Source organism: Anomaloglossus baeobatrachus, chromosome 1, assembly GCF_048569485.1.
Source record: "Anomaloglossus baeobatrachus isolate aAnoBae1 chromosome 1, aAnoBae1.hap1, whole genome shotgun sequence".
NCBI classification, from domain to species: domain Eukaryota; kingdom Metazoa; phylum Chordata; class Amphibia; order Anura; family Aromobatidae; genus Anomaloglossus; species Anomaloglossus baeobatrachus.
In genome coordinates, this window is record NC_134353.1 from 671,844,146 (window position 1) to 671,869,470 (window position 25,325).

Below are 25,325 nucleotides of genomic sequence, written 5' to 3' on the forward strand. Positions count from 1 at the left end.
GGAGTCACTTTGAACTACTGTCTGGCCTCTGTTCTGGTGGTGTCCATCTTTATACGGGTCTTTTAGGTGTGCACAAAAGTTCCCTCATCAAATGTATTGTTCACCTTTGAAAAGATGGACACTGCTTAACAGAGGCCAAACGGAGTCCGGAGTAAGGGGTACTTTGCAAGTTGCGACATCGCTACTGCGATATCGTCGGGGTCAAATCAAAAGTGACGCACATCCGGCGTCGGTAACGCTGTCGCAACGTGTAAAGCCTAGAAGCACCGATAAACGATCGCAAAAGCGTTGAAAATCGGTGATCTGTGTAGTGTCGTTCATTTCCATAATTTCGCTGCAGCGACGGGTACAATGTTGTTCCTCGTTCCTGCGGCAGCACACATCGCTGTGTATGAAGCCGCTGGAGCGAGGAACATCTCCTTAACTGCGTCCCGCCTGCAATGAGGAAGGAAGGAGGTGGGTGGGATGTTTACGTCCCGCTCATCTCCGCTCTTCCGCTTCTATACGCCGCCTGCCATGTGATGCCGCACGATCCGCCCCCTTAGGAAGGAGGCGGGTCGCCGGTCAGAGCGACGTCGCAGGGCAGGTAAGTGCGTGTGAAGCTGCCGTAGCGATAATGTTCGCTACGGCAGCTATCACAAGATATCGCATCTGCGACGGGGGCGGGGACTATCGCGCTCGGCATCGCTACAATCGGCTAGCGATGTCGCAGTGTGCAAAGTACCCCTAACTCTGCTATCTCATTAAATTGAATAGATCCGACTGGGGTTTTACCTGAATCATGTATTTCGGAGATGTAAATGAAAATTCTGATGTAAGTGCTCAGCATAGAGCACAGGATAAATGTGAACTGATCTAAAATGTTCTGTAACCATATTACCACTTATAGCATTTAACTCAACTCATAAAAGTACAAGTCCCCACTCAGGTATGTCTCATCTGTTAACGGAAATGTAGGGTGCTTTCATGTTACTGGTAGCAAAAATTCTCTGGAAAAGCGCTATGGCTCCCCCACTCAAAAAAAGAAATCCAGTAAAATCTCCACTCCCAAATCCAAATGCCACCTCCTTCCTGAGCCTCACAATGTGCCTAAATCACAGTTAATGTCAACAAGCTAGGCATAATGTACAGGTACTACAATGTGCTGGGCATGACAAGGGCTTATTTGCAATTTTGAATTCTGCAACATTTATTGCATTTAACTCCATGGGTTTTTTTTTCCAGAGACTAAATCATCACTACACCCATAGATGAACTCGCAGAGCAATATCATTTCCAAAATTTGGTCACTTGAGGGTTTTCTGCTGTTCTGGCACTTAGGGGCTCTGCAAATGGAGTCCGCAAACTATTCTAGAAAAATCAACACTCCAAACATCAAATGGCTTTCCTTCCCTCCCGTGTCTTGGGGTGTAGCCAAACAGTACTACTGTACAGTCATATGTGGGGTACTGCCATATTCAGGAGAAATTGTTTAACATATTGCTCTTTTTTACATATTCTCTTTGTGAAAATTGAAAATCTGGGTTTAAAACAATATTAAGGCCCCGGGACCAGATGGTTTTAGCGGCAGTTTTTTCAAAATTATGAAGGAACAAAACTCACCTATACTGATAGAGTTATTCAATAATGGACAGGGAAAGCATATCAGGTACACTTAATACAGCCTATATAAAGCTCATTCCTAAAGGAGGAAAGAATTTAGAAGACCCATCTAGTTATAGGCCCATCTCGCTGATTAATCAAGACCTAAAAATGTTAGCGAAGTTGATGGCAAATAGGTTAGTGGCAGTATTGCCAGAGATTATAGATCTCCCGCAGGCTGGCTTTGTTAAAGGGCGTTCAGTGATGACAAACATTAGGAAAGTAATGTTAGCAATTGATGTAGTAAAGCAGAGGAGAAAAGGTGGGTGGGGCATCCAGCCTTGATCACCTTAGACAATGTGAGGTGGTCATGGCTGGAACAGGTGTTAGATCACCTGGGCCTACACGGAGCTTTTAGGAATTTTGTGAGGGTCCTTAATGCAAATCCTCAGGCAAGAGTGAGTACCCCGGGATTTCTGTCAAAAACATTTCCTTTGATGAAGGGAACCAGGCAAGGATACCCAATGTCAGCACTATTGTTTAACTGGGCTATTGAACCACTGGCTAGACGTTTGAATGAGGGGGGGTGGTTTGAAGGGCTCAAGGTAGGGAGGAAGTCATTCCACTCAGCCTTATTTGCTGATGATATAATCCTGTTCATGAGCAAACCTAAAACGCAATTGAGTAGAGTCATAGAACAAATTGAGGAATTTGGGAGGTTAGCGGGATTTAGACTTAACAAAAACAAATGTGAAATTCTCTTCTTGGACGGTAATAGAGCGGATGGGGAGAGGGGTGCATTATGTGACATTCCAATAGCTAGAAATACAATTAAATACTTGGGAGGACAGGTTGGGAGGGATACAAAGACCATATATTCATTAAATTATTCCCCTTTGATCGAGAAAATTGAACGTGAACTGCAAGGTTGGGCAAATTTGCCGTTGACTCTTCTGGGAAGAAATCATCTAATAAAAATGATGAGCTTTTCCAAGCTTCTCTATCCAATGCAGACAATCCCATTGCTTCTTAAACACTCGGATGTGAACAGATTGACAAAAGCATTCTCACGTTTTTTGTGGAAGGGATATAGGCCAAGGATTAGTGCCAAAAAGCTAATGTTGTCAATGGAAAATGGAGGAATCAGACTACCTAACATCAGGGGGTACAATTTGGCCTGTATCTTAAGACATGTAGTCGATTGGATTAGACGAACAAGTAGATATTCTGACTGGGATATAGAGGCTGAAATTTGTAAGCCTTGGGACCTGAGTTCAATCCTACCAATATCAATACCTCCATTCCAAAGTTGCCGCCCAATATTAAACACTCACTGATTTGTAGAGACACAGTGATGACTTGGAAGGCGGTTAGGAAAAAGTTTGGGTTAGCCTGGAACATCTCCAAATTCCTTAATATATGGGCTTGTCCTGACTTTCCACAGGGAAGGGAAAATGATCTCTTTAAAGAGTGGAGGGAAAAAGGGATTGGAACTCTAAAAAACCTGATGCATGATACAGAACGGAGATGGATGACGTGGGAGGAGTTGAGAGCAAAGTATGACTTGCGCCCATTCCAGACTCTCCAGTTTGAACAGGTGAAACAAGGGATAATGAAGAAACTATACAACATAAATAACGAATATGAGGCAAATCATATGGATGCGATCACATTAAGGGACATCCATGCCACAAATGTATCAAGTCTTTATGGAAATATGAGAGAAGTGTTAGTCCCTAACATTTCAGGAAGAATGTTGGAAGGGTGGGCAAGGCAGTTCGGAGATCAAGAGGTGGAGAAGATTTTGAATGGTTGGATGGTCATGAGGAAGAAGATTGTGAATGAGAACTTAAGAGATACCCAATTCAGGATCATACATAGAGCTATCTATGGATTTAATATACTGAATGCAAGACATCCAGATAAGATGATGAGTTGTCCAAATTGTGGTACGGAAAAATCAGATCTATATCATGGGATATGGCAGTGCGAAAGGATTGAAAGATTTTAGAAACAAGTCCAAGGGGTAGTGAAGAAAATTTGGAATAGAAATGTGGAGTTGGATCCAATGGTCTGGTTATTTCACTATCAGCATCGGGAGGAGGGAGAGAAAGGGGGAGACAAGTTACCGAATCTTTTCCATGATGTAGCAATAATAAGTAAAAGGGCTATTCTTCAGAAGTGGCTGGTGAAGGAAATACCAACAAAAGAAGAACTTGTTAATCAATTGAAAAAAACGCTCATGTTGGAGAAGGTGATGGTGGCGAGGTGTAAAGAAAGGATGACAGCAAAATTTTTCAGTAAATGGAGAAAGTTCATAAGCGTTATATGTTCTAGAGAAGAAATAATACAAATAATGTCCACATTTATGTCTACGGAATGGTACATGAAGGAAGATCTGTCAGGGTCCCTGTGCGAGCTGAAAGTATAGCTGGCTAGAGTCTGGGTCGTGTCGCATGGAGAGGGGAGGGGGGGGTGGAAAGGAAAGTGTTTGTAAGTAATGTTTGTAACAAGTTATGAAGGAATGCTGAAGGGGGTAGCGGAGACGGAACAATGGGAATATACACTGACGAAGAAGGGGAAGGAGCAAATTTGATGACAGTGACAAATATTTGATAAATTGTAGAGACTATGTTATTTGCTATTTTGATTTGTTGACCCTTATTTTCTTCATTCTGTACCCTATTTTACCATTACAAGAAAAGAAATAAAAATTTGGTTTAAAAAAAAACAAACAATATTTTTGTGGTGAAAATGTAAATATTTTTTGTTCAGTGCTCAATAATATAAAATTTTGTGACACATCTGTAGTGTCAATATACTGACTGCACCCCTAGATGAATTCATTGAGGGGTGCAGTTTGTAAAATGCTTGGGGAGGATTTCTGCTGTTCTGGCACCTCAGGGGCTCTGCCAATGTGACATAGCTCTTGCAAACCATTCCGACTAAATCTGCACTCCAGTATTGTGCTCCTTCCCTTCTTCACTTTGTACTGTGCCTCAAAAGTAGTTTTTTACTACATATGGAATATTGGCGTACTTAGGAGAAATTGCACAACAAATTTTATAATCCATTATCTCTTGTTAAGGGTGCTTTACATGCTGCGACATCGCTACCGATATATCGTCGGGGTCACGTCGTTAGTGATGCACATCCGGCGTCAGTAGCGACATGGCAGCATATGACACCAAGGAGTGACGATCAACGATCGCAAAATCGTTCAAAAACGGTGATTGTTGACACGTCGCTCCTTTCCTTAATATCGCTGCTGCCACAAGTACGATGTTGTTCGTCGTTCCTGCGGCATCACACATCGCTATCGACGAACATCTCCTTACCTGCGTCCACCGGCAATGCGGAAGAAAGTAGGTAGGCGGGATGTTACGTCCCGCTCATCTCCGCCCCTCCGCTTCTATTGGCCGGCCGCTTAGTGACGACGCAGTGACGTCGCTATGACACCGAACGCACCTCCCGCCTGAGGGAGGGATTGTTCGGTGATCACAGCGACATCACTGACAAGGTATGTGCGTGTGACGCTGCAGTAGCGATAATGTTCGCTACGGCAGCGAGCACCAAATGTCGCACGAACGGGGGCAGGTGCTAACGTGCTCGACATCGCTAGCGATGTCGCAGCGTGTAAAGTACCCTTTACCTTTGTGAAAATGAAAAAAGTGGGGTTAAAGCAACATTTTAGTGTTTAAAAATGTGAGGGATTTTTTTCATTTTCACGGCTCAATGTTATAAAATTCTGTGAAGCACCTGGGAGTTCAGGATGCTCACCAAACATCTAGATAAATTTTTTGAAGGGCATAGTTTACAAAATGGGATAACTTTTGTTAGCTCGCAGGGCATTTAGCGAACCCACTGGGCCACAGCACACAAAAAACCCAGAGGGGCTTGACTGCGAAACCAAATCTGGTTTTCACCAGAGCCTCTGCTAGTGAGGGTGTTACGTTGCAGGTGTGAAACCAGGTGTCAGTCGAGAAGACCAATGCAGCGATGGCTGGCTCCAGGGGTATGGGAGAGACAGTCTCTGATGATGGGTAACAGCGGCAGCAGGAGTCGATGTTTCGGCTGGGATGAATGGATGGATGGAAGTGGCAGCAGCAGCCGGTGATGATACTTTGCAGTAGCGGGTATCATAGTAGGCAGCTGGCGTGGCAGCTAGTAACAGCTGCGGCAGACTTGGAATAGCAGCAGCAGTAGATCTGCAAAACACAAACATGAATCTGCAGCAGCATATAGCACAGTACATCAGCAGTAGTTCTAAGGACCTGAGAACTAGCAATGTATGAGTTGCCCAGGCACCTCCCCTAGTTGGAAGGTGCCTTAAGTACCTGCAACCTCTCAGCTGAACTGAGAGGCACTTCCAGGTCAGGGTGCGCTGGCCCTTTAAGAAAAGGGGAGTGGCAGTGCGCCAACCTTTGGGCACAACCAGGAAGCCTGTGAGGTGCACATAGGTTCTGGGAGACAGCATGGACCGGTGATAAGGCAGCCACCGCTCAATTTCAGGCCAGGAGAGGGAACCGACGTCCCTTCCTGGGGAGGGGTGCAAGACAGCACGGGGATGCCAGTGTGGGCATTACAGGGGGTTCCAATGTTTAGACACCTCAGGGGCTTTGCCAATGTGAGATGGCACCCACAAACCATTCCAACTAATTCTGAACTCAAATATGGCACTTCTTGCCTTCTTCATTTTGTACTGTGCCTCGAAAGTAGTTTTCGACCACATATGGGATATTGGCAAACTGAGGACCTATTGCACGACAAACGTGTACAATCTCTCTTGTTACACTTGTGAAAATGAAAGATTTGGGGTTAAAGCAACATTTTCGTGGTAAGAATGTATGTTTTCATTTTTACAGCTAAATGTTACAACATTCTGTGAAGCAATTGCAGGTTCAAGGTGCCTAACAAAAATCTAGATACATTATTTAAGAAATCTAGTTTCCAAAATAGGGTCACTTCTGGGGGGTTTCAACTGGTTAGGCACATAAGGAGCCCTCCAAACGCAACATGGTGTGCACCTACCAATTCCAGCCAATTTTGCTTTAAAAAAAATCAATCCCTTCTGAGCCTTGCTGTGTGCCCAAACATTATTTTTGTGCCACATATAGGGTATTGGTGTACTAAAGAGAATTGCACAACAAATTGTATAGTGCATTATCTCCTGTTACCCTTGTGAAAATAAAATGTTTGGGGTTAAAGCAACATTTTTGTGGTAAAAATGTATTTTTCATTTTCACAGCTCAATGTTATAAAATTCCGTTAAGCACCTGGGGGTTCAAAGTACTCACCAAACATCTAAATAAATTCCTTGTGGGCTCTAGTTACCAAAATGGGGTCATAAAGGGGGTTACCACTGTTTAGACACATCAGGGACTCTCTAAATGCAATATCTTTTCCAGACACTTTTGTGCTCTAAAATTCATATGGTGCTTCTTCCCTTCTGAACCCTGCTGTGCGCCCAGACAGCAGCTTTATATTATATAATATATAGTATAATAGTTATAATTATTATTTTATATTAATTGTATCACTTAATATTGAACAGAACTAAGTATGCCGACATACCCTATATACTATATGAGCCAACACAGCCCCTTATATACACTGTGTGCAGAATTATTAGGCAAATGAGTATTTTGATCACATGATACTTTTTATACATGTTGTTCTACTCCAAGCTGTATAGGCTTGAGAGCCAACTACCAATTAAGTAAAGCAGGTGATGTGCATATCTAAAATGAGGAGGGGTGTGGTGTAATGACATCAAGACCCTATATAAGGTGTGCTTAATTATTAGGCAACTTCCTTTCCTTTGGCAAAATGGGTCAGAAGAAAGATTTGAAGGGCTCTGAAAAGTCCAAAATTTGGCGATGTCTTGCAGAGGAGGGATGCAGCAGTTTTGAAATTGCCAAACTTTTGAAGCGTGATCATCAAACAATCAAGCGTTTCATGGCAAATAGCCAACAGGGTCGCAAGAAGCATGTTGGGAAAAAAAGGCGCAAAATAACTGCCCATGAATTTAGGAAAATCAAGCGTGAAGCTGCCAAGATGCCATTTGCCACCAGTTTGACCATATTTCAGAGCTGCAACGTTACTGGAGTATCAAAAAGCACAAGGTGTGCCATACTCAGGGACATGGCCAAGGTAAGGAAGGCTGAAAAACGACCATCTTTGAACAAGAAACATAAGCTAAAATGTCAAGACTGGGCCAAGAAATATCTTAAGACTGATTTTTCAAAGGTTTTAGGGACTGATGAAATTAGAGTGACTCTTGATGGGCCAGATGGGTGGGGCAGAGGCTGGATCAGTGAAGGGCAGATAGCTCCACTCCAACTCAGATGCCAGCAAGGTGGAGGTGGGGTACTGGTATGGGCTGGTATCATCAAAGATGAACTTGTGGGACCTTTTCGGGTTGAGGATGGAGTGAAGCTCAACTCCCAGACCTACTGCCAGTTTCTGGAAGACCACTTCTTCAAGCAGTGGTACAGCAAGAAGTCGGTATCGTTCAAGAAAAAAATGATTGTCATGCAGGACAATGCTCCATCACATGCATTTAACTACTCCACAGCGTGGCTGGCCAGTAAATGTCTAAAAGATGAAAAAATAATGACATGGCCCCCTTGTTCACCTGATCTGAACCCCATAGAGAACCTGTGATTCCTCATAAAATGTAAGTTTTACAGGGAGGGAAAACAGTACACCTCTCGAAACAGTGTCTGGGAGGCTGTGGTGGCTGCTGCATGCAATGTTGATCGTAAACAGATCAAGAAACTGACAGAATCTATGGCTGGTAGGCTGTTGAGTGTCATCATAAAGAAAGGTGGCTATATCGGTCACTAATTGTTTTGGGTTTTGTTTTTGCATGTCAGAAATGTTTATTTCTAAATTTTGTGCAGTTATATTGTTTTACCTGGTGAAAATAAACAAGTGAGATGGGAATATATTTTGATTTTTATTAAGTTGCCTAATAATTCTGCACAGTAATAGTTACCTGCAAAAACAGATATCTTCCTAAAATAGCCAAATCTATAAAAACCCACTCCAACTTCCAAAAATATTAAGCTTTGATATTTCTGAGTCTTTTGGGTTGATTGAGAACATAGTTGTTGATCAATAATAAAACAAATCCTCTAAAATACAACTTTCCTAATAATTCTGCACACAGTGTACATTGAGGCCACCCAGTCCCCTATATACAATATGAGCCCCGACACATGCCCCCTACATATAGTATGAGTCTCCACAAGGTCAGACCCCTGTATATAGTATGGGCCAGCGGCGGACAAATCATTGGTGCAACCTCTGCAGCTGTACACTGACCCATGAGCCAAGGAGGCCCATTTGCACCTCCAATGCAGGTGAAATTGTGCATTTTGATGACCTTGATTTTTTCAACCTTTTCCAACATTTCTGGCTTCAAACATAAAGATAAAAATGTAAATTTTATGGTGAAGAATCAACAATAAGTGGGACACAATTGTGAAGTTTATTGCTTATTTTAAACTATTTTAAAAAAATAAAAAACTGAGAATTGGGGCGTGCAATATTATTTTACCCCTTTACTTTCAGTGCAGCAAACTCACTCCAGAAGTTCATTGAGGATCTCTGAATGATCCAATGTTGTCCTAAGTGACTGAGGATGATAAATATAATCCACCTGTGTGTAATCAAGTCTTCGTATAAATGCACCAGTTCTGTGATAGTCTCAGTGTTCTGTTTAAAGCACATAGAGCATCATGAAGACCAAGGAACGCAACAGGTAGGTCCGTGATACTGTTGTGGAGAAGTTTTGGTTACAAAAAGATTTCAAAAACTTTAAACATCACAAGAAGCACTGTGCAAGCAATCATATTGAAATGGAAGGAGTATCATACCACTGCAAATCTACCAAGACCTGGCCATCCCTCAAAACTTTCATCTCAAACAAGAAGAAGACTGATCAGAGATGCAGCCAAGAGGCCCATGATCACTCTGGATGAACTGCAGAGATCTACAGCTGAGGTGAGAGAGTCTGTCCATAGGGCAACAATCAGTCGTACAATGGTCAAATCTGGCCTTTATGGAAGAGTGGCAAGAAAAAAGAAATTTCTCAGATATCCATTAAAAAATGGCATTTAAAGTTTGCCACAAGCCACCTGGGAGACACACCAATCATGTGGAAGAAGGTGGTTTGGTCAGATGAAACTAAAATCGAACTTTTTTGGCACAATACCAAATTATGTTTGGTGTAAAAGCAACACAGATCATCACCTCATCACCCTGAACACACAATCCCCACTGTCAAACATAGTGGTGGCAGCATCATGGTTTGGGCCTGCTTTTCTTCAGCAGGGACAGGGAAGATGGTTAAAATTGATGGGAAACTGGATGGAGCCAAATACAGGACTATTGAAGAAAAGCTGTTGGAGTCTGCAAATGACCTGAGACTGGGACGGGGATTTGTCTTTCAACAAGACAATGATCCAAAACATAAAGCAAAATCTACAATGGAATGGTTCACAAATAAACGTATCCAGGTGTGAGAATGGCCAAGTCAAAGTCCAGACCTGAATCCAATCGAGAATCTGTGGAAAGAGCTGAAAACTGCTGTTCACAAACGCTCTCCATCCAACCTCACTCAGCTCGAGCTATTTGCAAAGGAAGAATGGGCAATAATTTCAGTCTCTCAATGTGCAAAACTGATAGAGACATACCCCAAGCGACTTGCAGCTGTAATAGCAGCAAAAGGTGTCGCTACAGAGTAGTGTTAACTTAAAGGGGACAAATAATATTGCATGCCCCAATTTTCAGTTTTATATTTTATATAAATATCGTTCACCTTCACAATTTTGTCCCACTTGTGGATTCTTCACCATAAAATTAAAATGTTTATCTTTATGTTTGAAGCCTGAAATGTGGGAGAGGGTTGAAAAAAATCAAGGGGGCCAAATACTTTCGCAAGGCACTGTAGCATAAGCCCCCCACATAGCTTTTTATGTACAGTATCAGCCCCCACATAGGGGGCTATGTACAGTGTAAGACTCATATAGCCACTCCACATAGCCATCTATATACACTATGAGCTCACACATACTGTAGCCCTCTCTATACAATTCAAATTAATTATTTAAAAATCATACAATGTGATTTTCTGGATTTTTTTTATTCTTTAAAAATTAAAGTGTACAATAAAAATTAAAGGACCTCTCTATTCCTTGTAGGTGGTAAAACTTGCAAAATCGTCAGTGTATCAAATACTTATTTTCCCCACTGTAGCAGCAGTCACATTATTTAGCTTCCTTGGCTGTTGCTTTCTTGTGTTAGTGCTGACAGTGGCAAAAACCTTCAGTGCATATGTGGATTCATGAGATTTATCTACCCATATATGCACATGTGCTGAACAATTTCAACCTACTGCACCACTGTATTAAAAACAGTGTTTATGTTTCTTAACCCTTTATGTGAAAAATTTGTGAATTTCATTTTATTTGGTATATATTCATTTTTTCTGTAACAGGGATTAATAGAGAAACAACTATATGTTTTTACCGCAACCAGGAGCAGTGAGCATAACTGGTTTTTATCTGGATTTCCTTACCAAAACCTGAGCCAATAGCCAGCTCCAACAAGCCAACGAAGTTTGTTACTTATTGCCAGAGTGAAACAAGAGAATTGAGCTAGTCTTTCTTAATCATCCCTGTAATTTCAGTATGTAAAGATGCAAAGAAATGATGTTCAGAGCAACTTTCGACTGGAGAGTTTGCTGTGTTAAAAGAAACTGGTAACCAATGAACCAACTTTGAATGTGGCCTCAGCAGAGTGACTGCACTGGTGCAAGCACCATCTTAGGAGAAGCACCAGCGGGAAAGTTGGCCTTCTTACTGGAGTATCGCTGAAAGTCAGTGTTCCTTGAAAACACCTGAATCAACATGGTTCTGGTCGATCAGTATTTGCATAGTACTGTAGGTGAAAAGATAAGCAGGACAATGGATAGCAGGGAGACCATACAAGCCAAGTAACCCCAACTTATTTGCTTAATAAGTGGTGCATTATCTTAAATACTAAAACAATGGTGAATTTTTGGTTGTGTTCATAGTTGCTCTTGAGTGTCCATAGTGGTTATATCTCTTGCACCACTTCAAAGGTTCTGTCGTTTCTTAGGGTAATGTCACGGCAGAGCAAAGAGACGTCAAGCATGCGGTGCAAAAGAAGGGAAGAAACCAAGGAAAAAGATATTAAGGGGCCACTGATAATAGAGAGAGGGTGTAGGGGTGACCTCTAAACATTCAACTGAGGCTTAATCATGCACTAGACGAGTCCTTCCCCCCCATGCACAATCACATGACTATGCCCCGGCTGACCCTGGGCTAGCCTTGGCTAATGAGCTGGGCAGCAAGGCATTAGTCTTACTACTACAAACAATACAACACTGAGAGAGAGACAAACAAATGGAAATAAAACAACAAACAGAATTCCACATCTTCCACATGGACAACTTCTACTGGGAGGTCAGCATAGAATAACTATAACTGGCATATGGGAGAGTTTAAATAATGAAAGGGAGTGGTAACAAGGTGCAGAAGCTATAATTATTGCTATAATGAATCTCAGCAGGATGAAAAATGAACTCTTAACCCCTTCAACACCAAATGAAAATAATCCGCTCTATTCATGTTAAAGAGGACCTTCGATCTGCTAATTGCCGTGACCTTCTAATCCCAGATACTGCATAGGTCTCAGCCGAACATGACACACTTGTGCCCGGTAACTTACCACCAAGTTACCGAAAAATCTAAAAGATAGAATATTTCCAATGCATCCCAGTTGTAGTTTCATTCCTTTATTATCCAATGTGTATCATCTTAGCTATTATAATGCACTTTGCATAATAAGGGAATGAAACTACAACTCTTGTGCCTTGGAAATACTCTACTTTCCATAGCTTCTCTAGAGGAACTCCCCTGATTGATATGAGAATTGGCGCTCTTGCACTTGAAGATTCTTTTCTGCTTACTCCACAGTCTATTATCCGTGTAACGTAACTTGCTCAACTAAGCTATCAATTATTGGCTGATCCCTGGCCTAATACTGCAATTGTTCCTCTTTTGATAAGCAGCTATATTACACTTTAGACGAGGCTGCGGTAACCGTGTCAACATTACTATGATGGTAAGTTTAATCACAGAGATACTTAAAACTCACAAACATAGATAAGGTAATCATTTATTCACCCCAGAGGTTATGAATGGATATCTTGGTAAAACTAAAATTGTTCATTCATTAAGATTTGTTTCCTTAAAATATTTGACTTAGTCTGCATGACTACATACAAATTTATTTTCAAATCCAAGAAAGATATTATCCCAACAACTATTCACCATATATGCTGAGGGATCAGCTAATTGCGGATTTAAGAGATCCATACGTGGGACAGACTCTGAAAGAACGATACAGTATAGTTCTAATATGAGCTTTCTATACATCGGAGTGAAAGGCAGAGCGAGAGGCGCCAGTTATGACTGGTGTGGTTCAGAGTCATGAAATCACCGCCGTCTAATGCTAAACCAGAACGGGCCTGAGAGTTGCAACCACAAATTTAAGAAATCATTGGAGAATTACACAATTTCAGTAAAACTCCTGCAAATTCAGTTGAGCCAAATTCTGCTCCCAATATAAAGAGAGACCAGTATAAAGGTAACTCACATCTAGAGACCAGCTATGTAGAGAGCCGCAGTACCAGCCACCTTGTAGGCCCAAAGATTGCAGAGTCAAATGTTGGAGCTGAGTAGGAAGAGGACACATCTCCAGAAATTACAAAATCCGGGAAAACCAACAAAGAGGGCGGCTGTTAAACTATTGCGCTGCACATGTGGTTTGTACTCCAAGAAAGGGGGATGAAGACTCCGAGCACATAGTTTCTGAGAGACTCACGAAGTGGGACGAATTTAATAAATAATTTGCTTAATGGCTATGGGTTTGTAGGAGACCACTATGCCGAAGAATACGTCTGATGACATTTCCCAGATGTTGCTCACTCCAGAGGAGGACCGGTCATAATGTTGATCACTGCTAACCATTTGCCTATTCCCGTAGCCAGAGTGGTGGGATCGTGCAGGTGAAAGGTCCTGTTGTGGGAGGACCCATCGAGACTAAAGGAATCACAGTCCCGAGAGAAATGGGTTAGTTTCTAGCAGGCGAGTGGTGAGGAATGGCTGGACCCATGCAACTTGACATAACTCTAGTTAAAGCTTGTTTCAACAGCTTTTATTGTGACAAAACCTTGTGATTTATTTAACCCAAATATCTGCTTTTGAGTTTTGAATTTTGTGGATTTAATGCCTAATTGTCTGATGTTTGAGGTGTATCTCTGATTCATCTAATCCCAAAGGCTGGCCACTGGAGGGCAAAGGTGAGCTAGACCAACAACACATTAACTTGAGACTTGTAATGTGCAAGTCTCTATGTAAGCCAGATAAATATGACAAAGAGAGCAGAAGCTCTTTGTTTACCTGTATCCATAGGGCTACCGCTTCAGTGTTGGGAATTCCTGGAGTCCTCTGTCTTTGTCGTGCCTCAACAACTGATGTTCCAGACAGATGATGTTCAAAAGCTCCTTGGTGTTGTAAGTACTTAACCTTTGTATGTTGAATATACAAAAGTGTACACAATATCATACTTTTCCTTTTAATTTGGTATTTTATATTAACCTTTATAATACAATTACTTAATTGCCTTCTTTAAAGTCGTATCTGAAACTTAAAAATTTGACAAAACAGGCAGAGGCAGTGCTTAGCGTGCCGCTTCATACCTGGATGCCCTTGGAAAGGGTGAAGGTGCAGGTCGAATCCTCAGAAGAAAAAGACGTGGTACCAGAGCTATTACTTGCCTACACCATGGCAACTGTCCATTAGGGATGTGTGCTGGGGAGGTGTATACCTGACAAAGGAGAAGGTAGCGCCTGTGCAAAAATGGCCTATGCCAACATCATTGAGAGAACTGATAGCCTTCTTGCATCTCTCCGGATATTACAAAAGATTTATTAAGGGCTTTGCTAAGATCGTGGCACCATTGCATGAGCTGTCAAGGGAGACAGCAGGAGATGCCAAGTGCCGGTTAATCCAGTGGGACCCAAGACAGGAAAAGGCCTTACGGGCCTTTTGCAGATTGCTCTGACTAATGCTCCCATCCTCACATACGCAGACTTCTATCAACCCTTTGTGCTTTATATACAGATGGGAGTCTATGGTTTGGGGGTCAGTATTGATCAATCTCAAGAAGGATGAGAGCAGGGGATTGCTTACACCAGCTGGTCCTTAAGGTATTCTGTGAAGAATCCCAACAACTAAGGCTCATTTAAACTGGAGTGACTAACCCTGGTGTGGGCCACGACTAAGAGGTTTGCAGAGTAACTGTCGAGGTTGGAAGTCCATGTGCAGACTCATAACAATCTACTTACCCACTTGGATGCATTACCTAGAGCAGTCATGGCGAACCTTTCACAGGCCGAGTGCCCAAACTGTAGCCCTAAACCCAATTTTTTTTCCGAAGTGCCAACCAATCCTATCATGTAAATAATTGATTTTAACCTTACCTTTGCAGTCTTCTCTTCAGCAGGGGCATCACGCTCATGTATGCTTACCACACATTGAAGCTGAGCCTTTGCCCTTTCCAGACACAGCAGTTGGATTGATCCCTCTGGAAAAAATTGCACCATATTAGACAGACAAAGATTTTAGAATGGAATGCAATCAGATTTTACCCTGAAATCCACATCTACATTTCAAAGTCTGAACATCTTGAAATCCCATAAAGACATAGGAGTTGCTCCCCTCCCCTTTCATTGTGTAGTTATGTCCCCCCTTCCTGGGCCACTTCCTGGTAAACATGTCCCCCATCCTGATATATATTTCCTACATTCTGGTATATTTGTCCCCATTATGGCCCCATCCTGGTAAATGTACCCCATCCCAGCATGTATCTCATCATGGTAAACGTACCCCATTCCTGGTAAATGTTCCCCCATCCTGGTAAATGTTCCCCCATCCAGGTAAATGTCCCCCTTCCTAGCATGTTCCCCCATCCTGATAAATGTACCCCTTCCTGACATGTTCCCCTTCCTGGTAAATGTTCCCCATCCCAACACGTTCCCCCATCCTGGTAAATATCCCCCATCCCGTCATGTTTCCCCATCCTGGTAAATGTTCCCCATCCTGACATGTTCCCTCATCCTGATAAATATACCCCATCCTGACCTGTTCCCCATCCTGGTAAATGTACCCCATCCCGACATGTTTCCCCATCCCAATATGGTAAATGTTCCCCTTCCTGGTAAATGTACCCTATCCTGGCATGCATCATGCATATTTTCCCCATCCTGGCATGCATGTTTCCCTCATCCTGGCATGCATGTTTCCCTCATCCTGGCATGCATGTTTCCCTCATTCTGGCATGCATGTTTCCCTCATCCTGGCATGCATGTTTCCCCCATCCTGGCATGCATGGTTTCCCATGCTGGCACTGCCCCCCCCCCCATCCTGGCATGCATGTTTCCCCATGCTGGCACTGCCCCCCATCCTGGCATGCATGTTTTCCCATGTTGGCACTGAATCCCCCCATCCTGGCATGCATGTTTTCCCATGCTGGCACTGCTCCCCATCTTGGCATGCATGTTTTCCCATGCTGGTGCTGCCCTCCACCTTGGCACAGCAGCACAAGTTTAAAAAAAAACAAAAAAAAAAAACACACCTCACCTTCCAGCACCCGCTCCACCACTGCTCGCCACTGGGTCCTCAGTTCCCGCGTGGCCGGAAGACGTCATTACACCGGCGCCGCTTACTGATGCTCCTCCGTCTCCTAGGCAACAGACCTGCGGCCCAGGAGAGGAGGAGTGTCAGAGCGAGGAGAAATGTGCCTCCGCTCCAACACAACTTTGAACTACCGGCGCCACCGCACCAGCAGTTCAAAGCGGCAGGATCAGGCAACAGCGTGCGTGCCAGCAGAAAGGGCTCTGCGTGCACAGTATGGCACGCGTGCCATAGGTTCGCCATCACTGACCTAGAGTGACCATATCATGATGTGGATGAAAAACTGGATAGAGATGAGACCCCAGTCTCCTGGCCCTTTTCCACAGCCATGGTGTCTGTTCAGTAGTCAGAAGAAGAGCCCCAATCAACCCGCTACTGAGACATCCAATGACCTCTTGAAACGCTTTCTAGTGCGAAATGGCCATCGTCCTGGATGCTGCCTGCATACACCCATCCACCTGCAGTGTTTTAATGATTTGAAGCAATAAAGACGATTTTATTCATTGGTGAGTGCCACCTGGATTTTTTTTCTGCTTTTGATAAAGACTGAGATGTCTCAGAGATGAATGGGTACAACCTCAATGGTCTGACCCCAAACTAGCAGATCTATGAAATAGTGTGTGACTCTAGGCTAGAAGCCCAGCAGGGAAGAGAGGAGAGCCTAATTGAGTAGTGTTCTGCAGACACTAGGCCAGTGAGAGCAACTCTGCATGAAGTAATAGCTTGCTGTATTGGTGGATATAGTTTACCCAGGAATTCAGAATCACATGGTAGGTGGTGATACCAGATAGGATGGCGTCAAGCTTGGCGAAAAAGGCCCATTAAAGGAGTGTGCACTTTGGGACAGAATGAACCTTCTGATGGTTGCAGTGGCTTGTGTACTGGCCTCACCTGGGACAGGTGGAGGAAGAAATTTGCCAAAGATGTCAACATTTTGAGCTGACTAGTTCCCACCCAAATGATTAGGATGTCTGTCGCTTGAGGTGCTAATGATTAACTACCTCTTGATTGGTACGTCACTAAACATGGGCAAACACGCAGATGTTCAGTAGTGATGAGCGAGTACTAAAAAGCTCGGGTGCTCGAGGCTCGGGCCGAGCATCCCAAGATACTCGTGTACTCGGCCCGAGCATCGAGCCCAATGTTATCCTAGTATTTTTATGAAATGACCCCCGGCAATATGTAGAAACCATAAAAATGTCACAAAAGTCTCAGAAGAGTGCTCAAATGACATGGCAACAACATGGGGAAGACCCCTTGAAGCATTTATCACTCAAAAGTCACAGCTGTGAACAATTTTGTCCGAGTTTTACGCCATTTTTACGGACTCACCAGAAAACCTTCCAAAATGACACCAAAATGAATTTTCATGGCGGAAATGTTAAGGGCACATACCCAATAGTGAGATAGAGCTGGTGTATGTTACTTTTTGAGATTAATACATGAAAGATTTTACGTAAAACATTGTGTGGCACTCCGATGTCCAAAACGCACGTTTTGTGCTTTTTACTAGCGATGTCGGTCATTTTTTTTTTCCATTCTATCTCCCGTCGGTCGGTCTCGCTCTGTCGGTCTCTCTCTGTCTTGTCTGTCCCCCTCTCACAGTCTGTCGGTCATTCTCCCCCCTCTCTCTTACTTACCGTTTCCCGATCACTGCCGCGGCGCTGCACAGCTGTTCACTAAACTCCGGCGGCTTTTCCTCTTTTGAAAAAGCCGGCCGCTCATTAAACAATCTCGTATTCCCTGCTTTCCTGCTTTGCGGCGCCTATGATTGGTTGCAGTGAGACACGCCCCCACGCTGAGTGACAGGTGTCTCACTGCACCCAAACACAGCAGCCGGTGTGTGTGTGTATACTGTGCAGTGAAATAAATAATTAAATAATTAAAAAAAAACGGTGTGCGATCCCCCCAATTTTAATACCAGCCAGATAAAGCCATACGGCTGAAGGCTGGTATTCTCAGGATGGGGAGCTCCACGTATCCGAATTTTGATACCCAGCCAAGATAGTGCAGATAGCTAGGGGCTGGTATTCTCAGGCTTGGGAGGCCCATGGTTATTGGGCCCTCCCCAGTCTAAAAATAGCAGCCCACAACCGCTCCGGAATTGTCGCATCCATTAGATGCGAGAAATCTGGCGCTTTTCCCAGCTCATTCTGATAGCCCTGGTGTGCTGACTATCCGGGTAATTTAAGGAGTTAATGACAGATGGAAATTGTCACGTAATCCACACGAGGTCCCACAATGATCCTGGCTCTGCTACATCTAAGGTTGTAGTTCACAATCACATTAAAAACATGTCCACGCACTGTGGGGTCAGGAACATCTTAACTGAGCCACAGCTGTGAGTAGTCAGTTCACTTGAGGTAACACCTGGGATACCGTGGGTTACCAGATTAAGCAATGTATGCTCATTAAGTATTTGGGTGCAGACATTTCTGCACCAAATATGCATTTCCCGGCAAAAAAAACGCTCAAAGCCGCATGCGTTTTCTTTTCTTTTGCCAGGAGATGCAGATTTGCTGCAGAAATGTCTTGATCAAATACTCACTGCTCCCACATTGCCTAATCCGGTAATCCGGCATTGAGTTCGATGACTTCACCTGAAGTGAGGTCACTGAGTTCAATGAGTTCACCTCAAGTTAGTTCACCTCAGGCCACAGCTGGGACCATGGGAACGTCCAGCTGTGATCTCAGGTGAACTCAGTGATGTCACTACTCACAGCTGCAGCTCAGTCAGTGTGTCTCTGAATCTGCAATAAGTGGTCATGTTATCTAATGTGACGGTGTACTGCAACCTCAAGTGTAGCAGAGCCATGATCGCCATGGGACATCTTGTCTGTCAATTACGTTGGACCTACAGGGATGTTTTTGGGGTTAATAAATTAGAGAAAGAGGGTTTTGTTTTGTTTTTTACATAAATGATTTTTTCTGTGTGTTTTGTGTTTATTTATTTTTACTTACAGGGTTAGTAATGAGGGGGTCTCATAGACCCCTCCCCATTACTAACCTTGGGCGTGATGATAGCTGTGATTTTTTTGACAAATCAAAGCTGTCATTAACCCTATATATAACCCCGATTGCCACCGCACCAGGGCAATCAGGATGAGCAGGGTAAAGTGCCAGAATTGTCGCATCTAATGGATGCCACAATTCTGGGGCGGCTGCGGGCTGCTATTTTTAGACTAGAGAAGCCCAATAACCATGGTCCTCCCCAGCCTGAGAATACTAGCCCCCAGCTGTTTGCTTTATCTTGTCTGGGTATCAAAATTGGGGGACCGCATCCCAATATTTTTATTTATTTTATAATTTGAAAAAAAGATGCATGGGGTTGCTCATATTTTGATACACAGGCAAGATAAAGCGCACAGCTGGGGGCTGCATCCTGTAGTTGTCTGTTTTATCTGTGCTAGGTGTCATAATCCAAAGGTCCCTATGTCATTTTTTTCAAATTATTATTTTTTTACTTTCACAAACAATCACAGGTAGTCTGACTGCAACCAATCATAGATGCTGTCATAGAGGGTGGGTAGAAAAAGCAGTGAATATGGATGAGAGCTAATAAGCGGATCTGGAATCAGTGTGACAGCCGCACGGAGACATGGTAACTATAACTGTCCAGTTTTAATCTCTCTTCTGCTTTCTTTTAACTTTTTTTTAAAAAAAAAAATATCCAGGTGGCTGAACCCAAACATTAACATGGACTTCCCCGAGAAGCCCGTGTTCAAGGTCCGTCAAATGGCTATGAGTATTGCTTGGTGATGACCGACCACTTCTTTAAATTTGCAGTTGTGACTCTGACCAGGAACCCCGACTAGGGATCAAATGGCTTAGTCTGCAGCTAGGGCTATCTATCAAGACTTTATCCTTGTGTACAGGTGTCCGAAAAGGATTCACTTTGACCAGGGGGCTTACTTCCAAGGGAAGGTCATGGAGGAATTGCATTGACTCTATTGGATTGAGAAGTCTGGAGCAACGCCCTACCATCCTCAAGGGAATGGAGCCTCTGAGTGCTTTAAAGGGAATCTGCCACCAGGTTTTTGCCACCCAATTTGAGAGCAGCATAACGTAGGGGCAGAGACCATGATTGTGTTTCACTTACTGGACTGCTTAGTGTAGTTTTGATAAAATCACTGTTTAATCAGCGGAAGATTATCATCAGAGGGCTACTTGGCGTGCTGCCAACTAGTGAACTTTTGCTTGTGAATCAATCTAATAACACACTGAGCTATTAGGGAATGTGAGAATGGGTTGTAATTTGTGGTATACAGGGAAAAAAAACAAAATTCCACCACCATGAGCAAAACAGTAACAATGCAGTGACATGACAGGAATCTGTATAACTAATCATATGCTAAATAGTTGCAAGTCAATTTTTTGTATGAAATGGTCAAGATGATTGTCTATAAAATGAAGGTAGTCTTACATTCAAAGTAGTAGTAGATGGTGAGATATGGAGCCTGAAATTCAAATGTTTGAAACATTATCCTTTTTGCTTGTCAGTGCATGCACAAGATGAGTTCATAAGGCAAAGCATTGTACAAAAGACACAATAGTGTGCTCAGATGCTGGCAACATTAGTGCCGCCTCCGAGAAATTCCAAAATGCATAAAGATAATTTTCCCAAGTTAAAAGAAAGGAGGAATGTAAGGGAATGGCAGACAGGAGATATGTGCATCCTACAATATCTTTGATCAAATCTCACCATCTGCTGATTGCAACAGGCAGGCTGGAACTGAAGGACAGAGTGTGTTAGAGAAGAATTTGGAGAAGACACCATGTCAGGTGACAGTTGTGGAGCAGTTTTCCAGTTTAAAAGCCTGGGACGATCAAGAAAGGGAGAAGTTGGTGCGAAGACTTGAAAAAGGGCAGACGTGTGAGCAGCAGTCCTATATGGCAGTAGAAGTACCTGCAGTAGAAACCCCAGCAAGAACCATACTTCGCAGGTCAAGCTCCGAAGAAGATCAACTGCAGCGAACCAGACTTTGCAGGTCAAGCACCAAAGAAGACCTAGTGCTGAAAACCAGACTTTGCAGGTCAAGCACTGAAGACCAGACACTGATTACCAGATACAGATGATAGAAATTCCGAGTGAGGCAGGCCTTTATTTCCTGTCCAGGTGTACGGTAATAATTGAAGAAACATCACTAATTAGAATTGGACTGCTTAATTGTACTGTAGCCCCGCTAGACCCTGTGCTCCAATTAATTATGTTATTTCTGTATTGCTGACTCATTCAGTTAAGGAGAAGCGGCGACCAGTTGGGGTGACACTGACATTTCCCTGACAGAGGGACCGGGAGTAGGTTAACATTAGTCTTTAATAACTGCATGTAAAGTATCTCATTTACGCTTTGTACAATACTTATTTTATATTCATCTACCTCTTTATAGTTTATATTGGTTTACCATTATCTCTTATAACTACTAAATCTGCATTGCTGTTAAATAAATATCAATTGTGAGTCATCACTGAGTCAACTTTACTGTGTTGTTGCAGTCTCGGAATTGGTTCTACATTACCACAAATATCAGCTAATGAGCAAAATTAAAAAACGTAGCTGGAAAATAGATGATCACTGCTAATGCCATGACTTGGAATGATCAATTGCAGAATGAGCTGAGGTAGAAATGTAATACTGCAATGAATGAGAACATCTTTAGAACTGAGACCTGATAAACATCTGATTTCTACATTTTTAAATTGGGTGATTTAAGAGCAAGTCCAGAGGGCCAGTAGATGTTATCAATATCTTTCAGTGTCCTGTTATTCCTTTGCTTTCTGTTGCTGATGTGGAGAACCAATTCCCCAATTTGTCTTAAATGACAATAGAATTGAGTTTACATTGCCTGTATTAAACTTAGGGGCATGGGTAATGAAGTTCATCTTCGACTATTCCACACTGTCACATCACCAATTCTGTGTTGATACATGGAATCTTGTTCTGAGATCTGCTGACGTGATGCTGATTGACAGCCAGCTCCCGCAGTTAGGCAGCGGGGAGCCAACTGTCAAGCAGCAGAACTACAACAGTAACGCCCTATCAACAGAGAAGAGCAGAAGACAAGCAGCTCTTTTGTCTACATGAAATGAGCAGAAGCTACAGAATTGCTGACAGGAGTGATCTGTGCCAACACAGATAGTCATTGGACAGAACAGGTAGGTAATTACTAACTACATGCCAGTAGGTTCTTAGGGCAATAGTAAAGAAATAAAATAGTCTCAGATAACCCCTTTAAAAGATTGTTCAAACACATGTTTTAATGTGGGCAACACGATGGCTCAGTAGTTAGCACAGTTGCCTTGAAGCACTGTGGTCCTGAGTTCAAATATCACCAAGAACAACACCTGCAAGGAGTTTGCATTTTCTTCCCGTGTGTGTGTGTGTGTGTGTGTGTGTTTCCTCCGAGTACTCTGCTTTTCTCTCACTTCAAAGACCTACTGATAATGAATTTTGATTGTGAGTCCCAATAAGGACAGTGATGATGATGGTGTCTGAACAACGCTGTGGAATTAAATCACTATATGCAACAGTCAAGGCTTCATTTTTTCTTGTAACTATTGCACACACAACATGGTATTTTAGTTTGTTTATTTTGATAGTACTCAATACAATAGTTATCGTATAATTCATACTGTTTAAATAGGGTAATACAGTAATTTAACACTCAAAATATATTCAATTTTTTTCAATCAATAAAAATCAGAGACCTTGTGCAATGCCACTTACTTTGAAGTTCTCTATTAGACTATACTGAGTATATTTTGTTTGCTATTTACTTTGCTGTTCTTCATTATCTGTTATCTCAAAATGTTATAAAAATTCAGTAGTAATTAGTATACCAGAATTCCACATCTATTTTTCTGAAACTACTTACTCATAGACCGTTTTCAAAGAACTGCGGCTCTTTATTAAGTATACAAAAGTAACCTATGCCAAGAATACATTTGTCTTAGTATGCATTCTTATCATCTTAAATTTCACATCCATATTTAATATAGTTGTATTCTGTAGTAAGTCCATACTTGAAATGTTTGCTTATACATCTTTATTTAATACAGTTTTTGTTTATACTGCAAAATCAGTATTTTATGATGTCATCTAGGAATATAAAGAATCATCCTTATGCTGATGATGTAAATATTCTAGAGCTAAAGAGAACAGGAAACAATTTATGTATTTTAAAATGTTACATCGTGAATTCTTGTAGTTAGGATGCTTCAGTAACATTAATTATTCAAAGACATGATTCTATTTCATAAAGAATTGAAGATACACAGAATACACAAGTAATTCAGTAAAGTAAATCAAGTTTCTTCAAAGATCCTCTTGTCATGTACAATGATTCTCAAAATAAATAATAAATATATGTTTAGTAAGTAACAATCTATTCTATATACATATAGACAACAATACTTTAGAATCTGACATTTATTTTAAATAGAAGAGCCCAAATGATATCTATTGTAATTTCTATGATTGAATCACATACTTTTAATTTTATTTAAACAGTGCTACATAATCTAAATCTACATACTTGGCATTTAGATTATGGTACATCCCCTTATTAGTAGAAATATTGTTGAGAATTAATTAGTAATTGTGATATATTTTAGTTTGGGAAAGACATCTAGATATTATGCCTTTAGTGACAAATTCTGTGACATTATTTAACTGTTGACATATAAAAGAACATGACAGTGCATTTTTCCAGTTGTACCTACAGCAGTAGCTTCTCAATAATACTTGGCAAAACCCCTTCAAGAGGAGTGAAGACAATTATACAGCACCATTGGCTAACTCCCTGCCGCATCTCAGGTTAGTCTGCAAAACTCTTGGGCAAGAAATGTACAACTAGGGTGCCATTGCCATACACAAGGAATCAGACGGCTGATCCCTCCCAACATTTTCAGGTCGAATACAAATAGCCAGCCTCTGTAAGTAAATGAAAAAGAAAACTAAGAGACCAATCAGTAACAGGCAACAAAATACATAAAACCAAATCTGTTTATATATATATATATATATATATATATATATATATAATCCCTTTTCCAAATGTAATCATTTTACTTCATATTGTCGACAGTATATTTTTTATCCAACATTGGCTAATAATGGATACTTGTTCATATTCGTATATTAGATTCTGAAGTATAGGAAAATGTGTATAGTAATAATAAGACATCTTATTTTGCAGCACTTTTCATATCCGAGACTAGATTTATAAAGAAAATAAGACCTTACAATACAAAATGATTTTTATAGCAAGTAGAATGAGGTTGCTATTCACAAGAGCATGCAATTCATGTGCAAGTTGTAAATAAAATGCTTGGTTTGTAAAATGATCTAGCCATTAAATAGCCAACTAAATAGGGTAGTACACATAAAGCTGCATCAATTGATCACCAGCAAGTATCTGGATATACTCACATACTCCTTCCATGCTAATGTATGGCTTATTAGGATAACGTTCAATAAAGGGATGAGGTTTTTTTAAAAAAAAAAAGGTGTTAAAAGGAAAGGAGCCAGTTTATAAAATGTATGTTAGGTCTCCCTAACAGAGCACACTTAAAACTGCGGTTAATGTGAATTATTCTGAAAAAAGTGTATTTCACAGAACTAGTGCAACACTTGAAAATTCTTATAGTGGTAGGTTTGCATAATGAAGGAGGTTACTATATAAGATAATTGGCAGAACATACAGTGATCAGGAAAATTGAATACACCCTTTTGTAAATGTAAGATTTTCATCAATCTCTCAGTGAACATAAGATTTTCCAAAATTTTGACAAGACTGGGTTTCATAGAACATTATTTTAACCTATAACATGAAAGTAAGGTTAATAATATAATTTCCATTACAAAATCTTCCATTTTACTCAAATCAGTTGATGCAAAAATAAATATATTCCAAATGAAAAACTACTAAATCTAGCATTTTTTGAGCTCCA

At 41.7% G+C, this 25,325-nt stretch overlaps 1 protein-coding gene across 1 annotated transcript in view; it reads right to left on the bottom strand.

The window, feature by feature from the left end:
• Positions 1-22,980: 22,980 nt before the first annotated feature.
• LOC142248375 (sodium-dependent serotonin transporter-like) overlaps positions 22,981-25,325 on the bottom strand; it is a 183,063-nt gene continuing 180,718 nt past the window's right edge. Inside the window, exon 11 of the mRNA XM_075320045.1 lies at positions 22,981-24,306. Coding sequence (XP_075176160.1) covers positions 24,226-24,306 — 81 coding nt within the window. The 3' untranslated portion in view covers positions 22,981-24,225. The remainder of the gene's footprint in view (positions 24,307-25,325) is intronic.